We start from the raw sequence: 14,943 nt of genomic DNA on the forward strand, positions 1-14,943 counted from the left end.
AGTTTTGCTTCTGTCCAGAACTTCCTGCCACGATCTATTTCAATCCTAGAAGACTTGAGCCTACATAAGCACTATTGCTGTTAGCAATACACAGGCTATGTCAGAACATATACCTTCATTTATACTGAACTTCTAATTATATACTTGCTCCTGCTATTAAAAAACAAATAACTCACTTTAGGTGGAGAAAATTTCATTCTAGTTGGCCATCATATAGTAGATTAAAAGCAATAATGTCACAGATAATACTTTTGTGATCTCAGGGTATAAGTAAGGTAAATAACTCTCTTCAAATTAATGGGACCTGGCTCATTCAGAGGCTAGTCTCCAGTGTAGCATTAGACTTAAAGAAATTTAGATTAACTGCTTTGCAAATGATAAAATGTATAAATAAAACACTATATTTTTTTCCATTTTATTTTTCAGGTTTACAAGTAAAAGTAACCAAACTGAAAAAGGAACGAATTTTGTAAGTATCAATATATAATACGTCTTATTTATAAAGTAATTGATACTGGTGTCCTCTTTGACCTCAATGTCTTATTTATAAGGAAATTAGCTTTGCTTAGTGTTGCTAGTTGACAGGGAGTCTTTCAAACTTCTAAAGTAAAAAGAATGACTTAATTTTGAGTATAGTCTTAGTTAATATTTTCATATATTTACATTTTAATATAATTTTGATATATCTTTTTCCATAAAGTATTTATTAGGATGGGAAATGGTCTGTAAACTCATTTTAATCTGTCAACAGCATTCTTTTCTCAACTATGATTAACACCTGGAATTTAAGATACTGCAAGAAATGGGGGGACAGAATAGTTCTGGGATTTCTAAGCTCATATAAGAAATGGGAACTAAATATTCTAGACCTCCTTTAATTCATTTAAAATTACCAGTGGCTCTGAATTGTTTTGGTTGTTAAGCCCAGAATCAGATCTGATTAAGTCAGGAGAAGATTTTTACTCATGGTTCTTTAGAGCTTCCACATTCAGGAATCTGAAACAGAGCACATAGTAGAATATTATTACTAATAACAAAAATTAATGTCATTGTGACTAATGTCACATTCACTTTATGGTATATACAAATGGATCTCAGTTAACTTCATATTCCTAAAGCTTCCAAGGCTGTAGTCAAAAGCTAGAGTTCACTGAGCACTCCTCAAACGCACCTAGCTGTTTTCTCCAATCTGAAAATGAAAATTGCAGTTTTTATATACACCTAGAAAGTCATGTTGGAAGATGACTTAGAATCAGAAATATAAAATCATAAATTTTTAAAACAGGTTTTTTGAAGGACTCTGACCTTTTTTCTTTTTCTCTTTTTATCCTTTGCTTTGTAGACATTTATTTTTTATTTATGTATAGTTGATATATAGTCATATATTGGTTATATTAGTTTCAGGTGTACAATACAGTGATTCGATATTTTTATAGCTTACAATGTGATCACCCCACTAATTCTAGTAATCACCTGTCACCACATAAATTTATCACAATATTATTGACTATATTCCCCTTTCTCTTTTCACCCATCCCTCTATCTCCTCCCTTTGGCTTCTGTTTTCTCTGACCTTTTTTGATACCAAAAGTGTAGAGTTTCAAGTCTGACTAGTAGTTAGACAATGAGCTCTTTATATTGTACCTTGTTTCAGTGTTGAAGTTAATGATCTTGTAAATGCTGGATTAACAACTATTGATTAGAATGACATATTTTAGAATCACAATGTTGGTTACTTGTAAAAAGCAATATGGGCAAACCCAGAAATCTTTGGTGCTATTTGATTATACATTTTAAGCTATGTTCACTAAATTTTTTAAAGGAATTTAGTTTTATTAAAATGATCCTTCATATAGGCCTAGTAATTTTATGTTCTAAAATTTGCTTTTTTAAATGATAGATATATATCTGTAAAATAATAATTCCTCTTACCTAGAATCAGAATCATTTCCCTGCAGATTGAATGATTAGACATAATTACAAATAATCTAGATTTGCTTATGATAAATGCACTTTTTATAACTGAGACTTTTTATACCAAATGTATTTCTCCACATCTCTAACCAACCAACCACATGAAAAACCTTCTTAAATTTGTAAATGACTATTGAGTATTATTTTCTTAAAAATCACTATAACATGTCTGAATTTTAAAGAGTGGAAACACGGCTGGTTATTCAGTATCTCATAATCCTTACTTCATGATATAGTTTACAGTCATTTGATCCTCTTAGCAAATAATATATATTGTAATTAATCTGTACCTGTGTACCGCAGGTAGCTTGGGGTTATACATTTAGGAAGCACAGGTAACTAAATTCCCTGAGTAATCAGAGAATTAAAGGGATGCTTTATCTTATATTAAGTTAGATCTTTGCATTATTTGACCAGGAACTTGGGTTTGCCTATATTACCATAATCTCCCTTTCCTAGTACATTTTTTAATAGGGGCAATAACAGGATGTCTTATCTCCATATTGTTGTAGTAGCTGTATTTGTAAGATATTAGTCCTTAGGGATTCCTACCTGGAAGAAGCAGTTAGAAAAGTAATCAATAACTATACTACATTTGTCCATTACTGAATTGTTTCAGAACTGTGGTGTATGGTTTTTGTTTGTTTTTGTTGATCCTCACCTGAGGATATTTTTTCCATTGCTTTTCAGATAGAGAGTAGAAGGGGGCAGGGAGAGAAACATAGATGTGAGACACATTGATTGGTTGCTTCCCAAACTTGCCCTGAACCAGGGGTGGGGAGTGAACCCAAAACCCAGGTACATGCCCTTGACCAGGAATCGAACCCATGACTGTTTGGTGTGCAGGCTGATGCTCTGACCATTGAACCACACCAGCCAGGGCCAGAACTGTGTTTTGGTGATAGTCGTCTCTGCACATGGCTAAAGCTTCTCTTTAACACAAATTACAAAATTAAACATGTAGAAATGTTGACTATTAAATATTTATTTATTCAATACTCCCAAAATAGGTCTAGTGAAAACCTGGTGCTGCTTCTAAATTAAATGTGTTTTCTAGAAGTATTATAAAAATTTTATTATTAAATGAGAAACAGCCAAATTAACAAGTTTCAGCTATCTATTGCTACCTATTATTTCCAGTTTTTTAAAATGTCTGCATATGCTACCAGAACTATATTTGTTGTATAACAGGAGGCTGTCACTCTTAGATGAATTGTTTTTTTATTCAATATCAACTATTTAACCAATATTTAAGAAGTATCCCTGTATATTAGGTATCTGACATTATGACTTTGAGCTGTTTTACTTGGAGTTGTTGACTCATCTGTTTAGCTGCCAGTAATATTACATTCTACATTTTAGCCTTTTTGACATAATCATCTGGACATCTGCTTTTTGTGGCAGACTGGTTTGTCATCATTTGATATTTTAGAACCTTGAGGGGGCTCAGGGCTGGGGGAAGATGTTTGAGCCTCAGTATTAAATTTTTAATGTGTTTTCTCAGACTTAAAATATATGCATACTTGTCCTGGCTGGGTGACTCAGTTGATTGGAGCATTGTTCCATACACCAAAAGGTTGTGGGTTCAATTCCTGGTCAGGGCACATACCTAGGTTGCAGGTTTGATCACGTTCTGGAAGAGTTCAGGAGGCAGCTGATCGATCTATCCTTCTCACATTGATGTTTCTCTCTCTTTCACTCTCTCCGCCCCCTACCCCTTCCTCTCTTCCTCTCGAAGATTGATAAACGTGAAAATATATGCATACTTTATATAATGTGATTTATGTGATTCGGGTTGGATCCCCATTTGGGGCTCATGAGGGAGGCAACTGATCGATGTTTCTCTCTCTCTCTCTGTCTTCCCCCCTTCCCTCTCTCTAAAATCAATTTTAAAAAATCATAATGATAATCAACTTAAATAGAACTTACTATATACCAGCACTGTTCTGCATGCTACATATACATTAGTACTTATTCCTTGCAAATGCCTTATGTGGTAGATATTAATGTATCCACATTTTTTGAGGCACAGAGTGTGTAGGTTACTTGCACCAGGTCACACAGCTGGTAAATGACAGAGCTTAGATTCAAACCTAGGGTTCGTTTACTTCCACCCCACTGTTAGCCCTGGCTTAAAAATAATACCAGGTAGAAGTTTTAGCAACACAGAAATTAATAAAATAGAAAGTATACATCCCCCATAACAGGAATAGAGATGAAACGAGTAGAGATATCTGTTAATTACATTGACAAATGTAGACAAAATAGTAAAAAACAGTACGTTTACATTTTATTGGAAGCTTTGACAATGTTGAGTCAGTGTTGGCATCACAATCCACTCCTTTATCAGTGTTCCATCATTGTATAATGAATGCCTGGTACTTAGGCATAATACATCTGTAGTACAAATTCTAGTATAATTTGAATTCTGATTAACAAGATATTCAAACCTCACCTTTTAAGTTATTTGTTTTGGTACAGCAAATTCATGATATCTGTAAGTAGTGAGACCATGCTTTGGAGTTCTTATGACAGAATTTTCCTGTTAAAATATTTTTCCTTAAAAAAACAACAACTTATTTCTTGACTTTTAGAGATGCACAAAGACTTGAAGAATTCTTCACCAAAAATCAACAGCTGAGAGAGCAACAGAAAGTCCTTCATGAAACCATTAAAGTTTTAGAAGATCGGTGAGTGTGTTTCTTGGGTCTTTTTGAGTCAGAGGTGATTTTTCCCTTTAAGAGAAAGTACATTGGTTTTAATTTGTGATCAACTCTGGGACCGAAAGTGGTCTTTTTTCCCAACCATATGTCAACTTCGGATGAAATTAAGGACATACCCTTGCACGCTTGTTGTTTTTACCCTTTTACATCAATTTACCCTTTAAATGGTGTTTCTTTTTCTTTATCTGGTATTTGATGTAGAATGAGCTTAACAGTAGCAGTGTTCTAATTCAAAAATATTTGCTGCTTTTAATTCCATTTTACTTCTGAGTAGGTGAGAACTACTTCACAATTCTATTCCTGTTTTCTTATTTCTGCCATTCTCCTTTCTTTTCTGCACATTCTTCACTTCCAGGCAGTCTAGGAATTCTTCTTTCTGAATATTCCCGAGATAATGCCTGTCACTTACTTCACCTCCATATACAAAACTTTTTCACTCCTATGAGATTAACACCCTACATTAGAAAAGGCTTCCATTTTGCTGCATTCTTTTGTGTGAACTGTAAGTGCTATTTAGGACCTTGAACTTCCTATAATAAATAATGTTACTTTATAGTTGATATTTTTCCTTTATTACTATTTTCGTTTATGTTACAGAAGGTCTGGTGGTTTGAATTTGCTCCTGTTCCTTTAGTGGTGGAATCTAATGTTCTGCTCGTATGCAAACTGAAGTTGAGTACTCTTCTTCTATAACTACTGTCTTAGTAGATGTGCATTCACTGGAATAGGCAGCCCGTAGAGGAATAAAGCTCCATGTGCTTTGGAATGAATCATAGATGTGAACTTGAATTTCAGCTTCACACTGTGTCCTTAATTACTATTATTTACTCAATAACAGTGAATAGTTAAGTCTTTACTATGTTCTAAGTGTTGCTCTAGGGACTAGGAATAATACTATGCCTAATATATCATGGAACTGATATTTAATTTTCAAAGGTTGGGAGTAAGTCATACAAATAAGATTTCAGATTTTAAGTGCTATGAAAAAAATAAAACTGAATGATGAAATTGAGTAACCACTGGCATTGGGAAATGAAGGGGTACTGATGGATGTCAGGGATGGCCTTTCTGAGAAGGTGCCATTTGCACTGAGACCAGAATTACACAAAAAAGGGCCAGTTATTTGAAGAATTAGAGAATAAAAAGAGGACAGATGCAAAAGCCTAAGGTGCAAATCCGTTTTGAAATATTTGAGGAACAGAAAATCCACTGTGGTTCTAACTTAGTGCATAAGAGGATGAGTGACAGGAGATAAGATTGGTAAGGTGGGAAATACCTAGGTTATTTTGGGATGTAAGCAAAAAAACTTGACTTTTAATTGCTATGGGAAGCCATTGGAAGGTTTAAAATAGGTCCTGGCCAGGTAGCTCAGTCATATGTTCCTGGCTTTTCTCCTACTCTCTTAATTTCTCTTCTGTCATCTCTGCCACTCCACCGCTTACCACAAGCAATGAGGTTCTTCCCTCACTGTAATAGTGGTAGTAATGGCAAGAGATTAGGAATTCTTTCTGTTTAGTGATTCCTACATAAAGAAAATTTTAAGTTTGGCTTTAACTTAATATGTTAGTCTGAATTCTCTGAGAAGCAAACATTCAAAAGATCTTGGGGAAAATGACTGTAGGGAAAAGGAAGAGGGAGCTGGAAGAGCTTTGAGATCTCCATGCATCTAACCCTTTTGAAGAATTGAGGGGAAAAGGAAGATCTTAGACTGAATTAGAATTTTTAAGAAAGCAATTGGGAGTAGTGGGGAGTGGCCAGTGGGGAATTCTGGAGCACTAGTATACCTGCTCCACTCATTCATTGGCTGGCGTCTGACTCTGGAATGTCTGCTTTGTTCACCTGTATGAAAAGGTAAAGGATTTCAGAGCACAGCAGCTGGAGCCAGTGATTTTACTTCCCACAGAAGATTTATTTTTGTAACTACCACTCTCAAGGAATGATTGTATTTCTTTCCAGCATACTTCCTGTTTGTTTATTTTATTTTACTTTATTTTTTTAATTATTTTTGCTGAAATGTTGTGTCCCAAATAAGATACACCATTTTTTTGTTTGTTTTTGTTTTTTTTTAATTTTAGAGGATGTTTATTTAAAGCTGAGGACAACAAAACAAGGAAGGGCTGGGAAAATGAGTCTAGGTTGGTCTGCTTTGGCTCACTAAGTCAGAGGAAAGGGGGCCTTGGGAACAGGCTCAGGGGATTTGCCCAGGATGAACTGCCACTGCCCATTGCTGTCCTGGTTGCAAGCCTTATGGGGTCCCTTAAGGTTTAGGAGATGCATGCCTGTGGGGAAAGAGGTGGGGGAAGGTACAGGCTCTCTCCTGAGGGAGAGAGTACACTGATGCACCATTTTTAAAAAATTGTTTATTTATTGATTTTGGAGAAGGGAGAGAGAGAGAGAAAAACACATCATTTGTTGTTCCACTTATTTATGCATTCATTGGTTGATTCTTTTTTTTCTTTTTTTCAAGAATAGTTTATTGATTTTGATTTTTAGAAAGAGAGAAAGGGAGAAGAGAGAGAAACATCAGTGCGAGAGCATAACATTGATGGTGGCTGCCTCCTGCACACCCCTTACCGATGATCAAACCTGCAATCTGGGCATGAGCCCTGACTGAGAATTGAACCAGCAACCTTTTGGTACACAGGATGCCATCCCAACCACCTGAGCCACACCGGCCAGGGCCAGTGGTTGATTCTTGTACTTGCCCTGACCTGGCATTGAACATGCAGCCTTGGCATATTGGGACCATGCTTTAACCAACTGAGCTACCTGGCCAGGACCTATTTTATTCATTTATTTATTTATTTTCCCCAGTGCACTTCCTGTTTAGTTGGTCATTAGCAAGTTTAGGGCCCAAAGTTAATACCCTGAAAAAAAAAATATTCACAAGATAAAGTTTTTATTATGTTTTGTTTAAATTAGCTTGATAAAAATCAGCTTTCCATTTCACCTCCAAGATACAGTGTTCTTCTCTTAGCCCTTGAATACACTCCTTTCTAGTGTCTTCTGATCATTTCCTCACTTTATGATTTTCAGTTTGAGTTTCCAGTTCTGATATTCTTTGTCTTTTGTGTTTCCCTTCATTTCTTTTTCAGTCTCATTCCGAGAAAAAATGTCAGTGGATGAATGCCCCCACCCTTCCCGTTGAAGTATTTTCTAAATTACTCTCTTTTATTCAGTTAATATATTTAATTGTGCAAATTATCTTTTGGTAGAGTTTCTGAATTGGTGAATATGTGGAGATGTGAGGGAAGTAGTGTACCTGGGGAGGGGAAAAATACATACGTGTATGTGTGTGTGTATATCTTTTATTTTGTAGTTTCTTTTCTTTTTTAAAAAATTTTATTTATTGATTTGAGAAAGAGGAAGAGAGAAACATTGATTTGTTGTTCCATTTATTTATGCATTCATTAGTTGATTCTTGTATGTACCCTGACCAGGATCAAACCCTCAGCCTTGTCTTATTGTGATGGTGCTCTAACCAGCTGAGCTACCCGGCTAGGGCTATTCTGCAGTTTTTTAAAACTAGACTCTTTTCCATTTTTGATCTATGGTCACTAATTTCATGTGGATATCCTGCTTCTCTGTTGTTTCTTTTTTTTCTTTTTTTAAAAAATATTATAGATGGCCCTTTTTCTCCCCAATGACCCATTCCACCCCATCCCCTCCCCCTCCCCAGGCCCCCTCCCCCTCCCCCCCACCCGCCCTCCTCCATCCCTCTGACATTCGTCAGTCTGATCTATTCTTCCATGTCATTGAATCTCTGTTGTTTCTTATCCTAAATGTTCTCTTGCCTTTCATTCCCTTCACCTTTAGGTCCTTAGGTAGGTGGGCCTATAATTCACTATATGATATTAATTTGGAGGTGGGAGTAGAGTTGGGGCAAGGAGTGTGGCTCATTTCTTTATACATATACTTTTTCTCTCCTTCAGATACAAATCTGAAATTTCCTTTTGGATGTACTTTAAGATTTATCCCTTGTTTCATGAAGCCTCATATAATTAAACCAAGAGTGACTTAGATCTGACCATTACTGTTTTGTGGAGGAACTGATATGTATTGAGGGCCCACTTTGGACCCAGGCATTCAGCACTTAATCTTCACATTAATGCTATAAGATAGATGGTAAATCCATTTTACATGTGAGGAAACTGAGCTGGGAATATAAGTAGGTTAAATTTGATGCTCCACTCCCCCCCATTTCTACCTTTTCATGATTCCTTGTCAGAATGTTGTCCTAATTTTGTAAATGCTGTGTAAATGAATTATACTTTAACTGGTTATCTCAAAGTATTTGTGCTTGACCTAAAGTTAGCAAGACACATACTCTGAAATAGTCTTCACCTTTGCCTATTATCTAGTCTGCTTTCACCAATGCCTATTATCTAGTCTGCTTTCTAGGAAGTTTTTTTGGTGGTTGTTTTTTAAATACTACTAACAGAATACTGCCTTTATTTATTTTTTAATTTAACTTTATTGTTGGAAATATTACAGATGTCCCCTTTTTTTCCCATTAACCCCTTCCACCCCCCCAACCCACTCCCCACCCTAGACTTTCACCACACCATTGTCTCTGTCCATGGGTTATGTATATATGCATATAAATTCTTTGATTAATCTCTCCCCACCCACCCCCACCTTCCCTTGAGGTTCTTTAAATGTCTTTATAGGTAACATTTGGTAAAATTCTGCCTTATATAAAACTGCATTTTAGTTTTATACTATATATAAGAATGATGTCTAGAGTAAGCTTTATAAATCTACAAAAATTAATGTTTTTCTGAGACCTTTAAAAAGTAACACGTATTTTGTTAAAATTTCTATAGTAATTCTAAAACTTGCCATCTACTCTTCATAAGATGAAGTAATTCTTACGCTAATGTTGTAAAAACACTGTGAGATGTTTAGATGAAAGGAATTACCCAATAAAGGCAAATTAGATAATAAAATGTTCTAATTTTATGTGGCTCATTTATGTTGTACTGCTACTGTTACTACATTTACAAACTTCCCTTTAAGGAACCAAAGTATTTCACTGAATCTAAGACGCAGTCACTGTGCTGGATAAGTAGTTAGAATGCATTTTCTAAAAAAAAAAAAAATCTGAACAAAGCAGTTAAACCATAGTTGTTTAGTAGATGTTAATATTTTTAAAAGCATTTTTGGCAGTCATAGGAAACCCCTATTTCAGCTGTCGTTAAAAGGGAGTACACCTTCCTCTCCATGTCCCCATCCCCCATGTAATATATGTATTTTCCTCTGCCCTTAAGCACTCCCACGTAATTAGTAAAAGCTATTTGTAATTTTTTTTTTACATAATAGTGCATTATGAATTTTTACTAACATGTTTTTTTTAAATGCTGAAGAGAGCAAAGTATGAGATGACGTCTTTAAAAACTTTGAGTTCCTTAATCTTTAGTATTAATTCAACTAAAAATGTTGTTTGAGCACTCAGTGTTATAATCTGTGCTAAGCAAAGCAAATGCAAGCTTGCTTAAGATATAATTCTGCCCCTTAGTACTGTACTGGGGTTCATTTTTTGGCTATAATAAATTAAAACAAGGTTAGTTTCTTCAATAAATAAGTTCCCTTGAGTAGAGTTTAAAATTAACAGATTTTTACAGAATTTCATTCAGAATTGCAGTCTGTAGAAAGTAATGTTGTAACATAATTTCAGCCTATTTGAGAATTTGTTAAAGGTATGAATATATCATTAAACTAGTTAATTTTTTCTGTTTTCCAAGTCATTTCTTTAGATCTTCGTAAAGAATAAAAATCTTGGGGTTCACATATAAAAAAATATCTTTTAGTAGAAAATATTTTGCTTTTTCCTTTAAATTTCAGCTTTATTGAGGTATAATTGACAAAATTATAAAATAAAGTGTACATCTTAGTGATTTGATAGACATATACATTGTGAAAGAATTCCCACCCTTTGGGTTAACACATCCATCACCTCACTTACTTACTTACTTACTTACATTTTTATGAGAACATTTAAGTTCTATTCTAAAAATATTTTGTTTCTGTTTTGTAGATTAAGAGCAGGATTATGTGATCGCTGTGCAGTAACTGAAGAACATATGCGAAAAAAACAGCAAGAATTTGAAAATATCCGGCAGCAGAATCTTAAACTTATCACAGAGCTTAGTGAGTTTCCTTTTTCATTTATTAAGTTTTTAAAGCATAATATACTATTGTTAAAACCTATTAGTAAATTGGTTGCAAAAGGATTGCTTACATATATTTTTCCTTATTTAGGCAAAAGATCAATTGTCCTTTCCCTTTGTGTAGATTTAATCTGATTATTTTAGTAAGAAATACTTACCAGAAGGTTGTGCACATACTATCCACATTGGCCTTAAAGTCTCACCAGCTATAAGACAAGAAGCAAATTTCCTACAGATAGGTCCATATTTCCTTTTTTGGTTTTATCTTTATTTTGTGTAATTTGACTATTTAGTAAAGTTAAATACAAAGCAGACAATTTAGTGTTCTACAAAGGCGTATACTTCTTTTTTTTTCATGACATACTATTACAAGTATACCATTTTCAGTTAGGCTCCTTACCCATTTAATGTAAAGTTTTTTTCATTTTCATTCTTAGCCTTTTTCTTTTAACCTTTTTCTCTTCTACCTCCCTTAACCTTTTCTTTTACCTATTTTTATACTCTCCCAGTCACCCTTACCAGGATTCCTTATAAGCAACTCACAGTCCACATGTCCAAAATCTAATTAATCTTCTTTTCCAACCTAATTCCATCTCCTGACTGTATTTTTTTTTTTAATTATATTGCTAGACTATTTGAATATATGCTCATTATTTTTAAAAGAGATAGAAAGTGCATAGTAGTTACTACTAACAATCTGTTAAATATCTTTCCAGGTCCAGGTTTGTCTGTCTTTCTGTCTCTGTTTTTTTAAATTTTAATGGGAGCATACCATAGTTTTTGTTCTGACATGTTGCTGTATTTTATACGATGGCTTAGAAGACTTTACATGCTAGTATATTTATGTCTATAGATTCTGTGATTTGTATGTGTGAATATATGCATGTGTTTATTTAGGAATAAAAGAATATTACTGAGTAGAAATTAACATTTTATTATATCTCAATAAACATAGTTGAGATCCACCATTATATTATCATTAGTAATAGAGATAATCTCCAGTAATGTCTATATATCTAATAGGCAGATTTCAAGTAACTTTATCTGTCTGAAAATAGCTAGAAACTTCAAATAAGTGAAAAACCTAAGTTTAGGGATTAGGACAATGATGTTTTTCACAGCTGCATTGTATTCCACAATGTAGATATGTCATTTATTTAGCCATCCTTATATTGATGGACAGCTCAAGGGCTTAATGTTTATGAATTTCTGGTGCTCAATTATTTTGTTTGTTTGAAAATGTCATTTCCCTACAGCTTCTTCAGCTTTGGAGAAATGTAGTAATTGGTAATAAGAACGATACCTTTTGCCTGGCCGGGCATCACTCAGCAGTTGAGCATAGGACTAGGATCCAGGAGATCAGGGTTCAATTCCTGGTCAGGGTACATGCCCGGGTTATGGGCTCAATCCCCAGCAGGGGGCGTGCAGGAGGCAGCCGATCAATGACTCTCTCATCATTGATGTTTCTATCTCTCTCTCTCCCTCTTCCTTCCCCTCTCTGAAATCAATAAAGATATATTTTTAAAAAAGAATAATACCTTTTAAAAATTAGCATCCTCCTTAATAGTCCAGGTCAACTATCTTTTCACATGATGTCCAGTTTGCATTTCTTGGGTGATTGGCTTGAATATCCTTTGCCTAATTTTCAGATGGAGATAAAATACTTTATAAGTTCATATTGAAAATTCAAGACTACAGATCTTTTACTAACCTTTTCTCTAAAAACATCTATATCTCCTTTCTTCCACACTGAGAATCCTGGTTCTCAGGGACACAGAAATAATAGAATTAAAATATCATTTTTTAATCTCATATTACTAGCTAGTAGTCTCAAAATAACACCACTAATTATACCACCACTATGATTACTGAAAAGTCTAGGAAACCTAATTTTACATTTAAATAAGCAACAGAAAAATCATTGAAGTCAAATTCTAAAGTTATTAAAAGAATAAAAACACTAAGTAAGGGCTTAATGTTTATGATTTTTTGGTGTTTCTTATTGCTACGTTTTTCTTACTGTCCTGCCTTTCTTTCTTTTTTGTTATCACTCTTACTAGCTATTGAATTTTGAGGGTATTTTTTTTTTCTTATTTTAATTTGATTCATTCTTGGTTTGTACCACCAATTTATTGAAGGAAAACGTCTGGGTTGTGCCACTTGCTTTTGGACACACACTGAGTGTCACAGCTTTAATTTTATCCTTTACCGTTTTTTTGTCTTGTTTTGTTTTTAAACATTTTTTTAATATTGATTTTAGAGACAGGAAGGGAGAGGGAGAGAGAGAGAAACATCAATCATCTGCCTCCTGCACGCCCCCTATTGGGGATTGAGCCACACCCGGGCATATGCCCTGACTGGGAATCGAACTGGCAACCTTTTGGTACATAGGCGACGCCCAGCCAACTGAGCAACACCAGCCAGGGCTTTATCGTTTATTAAAAGCTCTTATTTCTATTCTTTTTAATCAACTTATTTCTTTCAACAATAACCTGACTTGTCAATGCTTTCTTCTCACTTTGGTATATATACCTAGTAACAAATCAATCTTCCCATCATTCTTCTGTGAAAAATAACTTAATTTTTTAAGATAAGTTTTAGATTTCTTAGCCTGCTTTTGAAGGCTTTCTACCATTTATTATTCCCAGTCATTGAACCTTTGTTTCATTAATTCTCTGCATAGAATAGTCACCTGTCCAGTTCATTTGTTTTGTGTGATGAATTCTTTTCTGATCTTCTCAAGGGCCCAAAACAACCTTTTTCTCCTTGAAATTTTCTTTAATACTATATCTGTTCCTCTGTAATGCCCTTGTCACTTTCAGCTATATAAAAGGTGTTTATATAATAGTTTGTCTCTCATTAGACTACACTTTTCTTTAGGTCATTGTCCGTATCTTAAGGTTTTTTTAGATCTTCACAGGAGGTAGTCTAGCAACCTCACATAGATAGTCAAAAATTTTTTTACTCAGTGTAAGAAAATATGTTTAGATTTGTAAAGCACTAAATTCTAAACTAATTTTTAGAATATGATCAACTTTCTTTGGTAGAGGTTAATTGTGTTTACTGTCACTTGATCTCTTATATATATTCCTGCTAGTAAAGCACGTGCTTAACCAGTGACATCATACTAAGGAATGGTAAGACTTTTGTACTGGCAACAGTGGAAATTATAGCCCAAAACTGAGTTTCTACTTTATAAATTAAATATGGGTGGATAGGAAAATTTAGTTGAGGTAGATTCAAACAGATACTACTTCAATGGGTAGGGTTAGATTATTAATACCATAATTATTCATGAAACATAGAGTGTGACTAAAGAAGAAAATACGACTTAAGTGTGCTTATGTTATAAAAATTACACTGATATCCATTGTTATAGTACTTTTATAATCAGATTTATTTCAAGATAAATGACTCTCACTAAAATGGTATTTGAAATTAGTAGGACTGAGTAACCAGATGGAATGCTTTCTTGTCCTTACTATGAATAATTAGACTCTACTCCCCAGTACATGAGGTACTCTTTTTTGCCCACAAGCATTACATAAAATTAACAGTCAATCATTTACATGGAACTGGCACAATATGAGATATAATCACTACCTAGTAACAAATTAGTTTCACATGGCAACATTAACCCTGACTAACATTTTGACTTAGAATTAGAAATCCTAATTCTCTATAATTGTTGAAATTCTTGAAAAAGCCTGACATACATGTTAATAGAGTTATAATATGTGCCTTCGTTTTCACATTATTTTTAAGTGAATGAAAAGAATACTCTACAGGAAGAAAATAAAAAGCTTTCTGAACAGCTGCAGCAGAAAATTGAGTAAGTATTTTTTTCTTAAATTGCCATAGAAAATTGAATATTTTCCCCCAGTTTTTCTCTCTTCATTTTATTTAGCTATACAAGCTAAATAAAAAACATGTTAAGAGTTGCAGATTTCATTTTTAAAAATTATTAAGTGCTCTGCAATAAAATACATAGAAAATCAGTATATTTTTGTTCATGCTTTGGGAGTATACATATGAAAAGTGTATGCATCTCTTAGATTAGTGTGCGAGTATATAGA

At 34.1% G+C, this 14,943-nt stretch overlaps 1 protein-coding gene across 3 annotated transcripts in view; it reads left to right on the forward strand.

Annotated features, from left to right (window-relative positions):
• RBBP8 (RB binding protein 8, endonuclease) overlaps positions 1-14,943 on the forward strand; it is a 62,281-nt gene that overhangs the window by 15,262 nt on the left and 32,076 nt on the right. For all 3 annotated transcript variants that reach the window (XM_016211515.2, XM_087818996.1, XM_087818995.1), the window contains exons 3-6: positions 427-469; positions 4,569-4,664; positions 10,735-10,847; positions 14,633-14,699. In XM_016211515.2, the coding sequence (XP_016067001.2) occupies positions 427-469; positions 4,569-4,664; positions 10,735-10,847; positions 14,633-14,699 (319 nt within the window). The remainder of the gene's footprint in view (positions 1-426; positions 470-4,568; positions 4,665-10,734; positions 10,848-14,632; positions 14,700-14,943) is intronic.

The sequence above is a fragment of the Miniopterus natalensis genome, chromosome 7 (assembly GCF_054644295.1).
Source record: "Miniopterus natalensis isolate mMinNat1 chromosome 7, mMinNat1.hap1, whole genome shotgun sequence".
NCBI lineage: Eukaryota > Metazoa > Chordata > Mammalia > Chiroptera > Miniopteridae > Miniopterus > Miniopterus natalensis.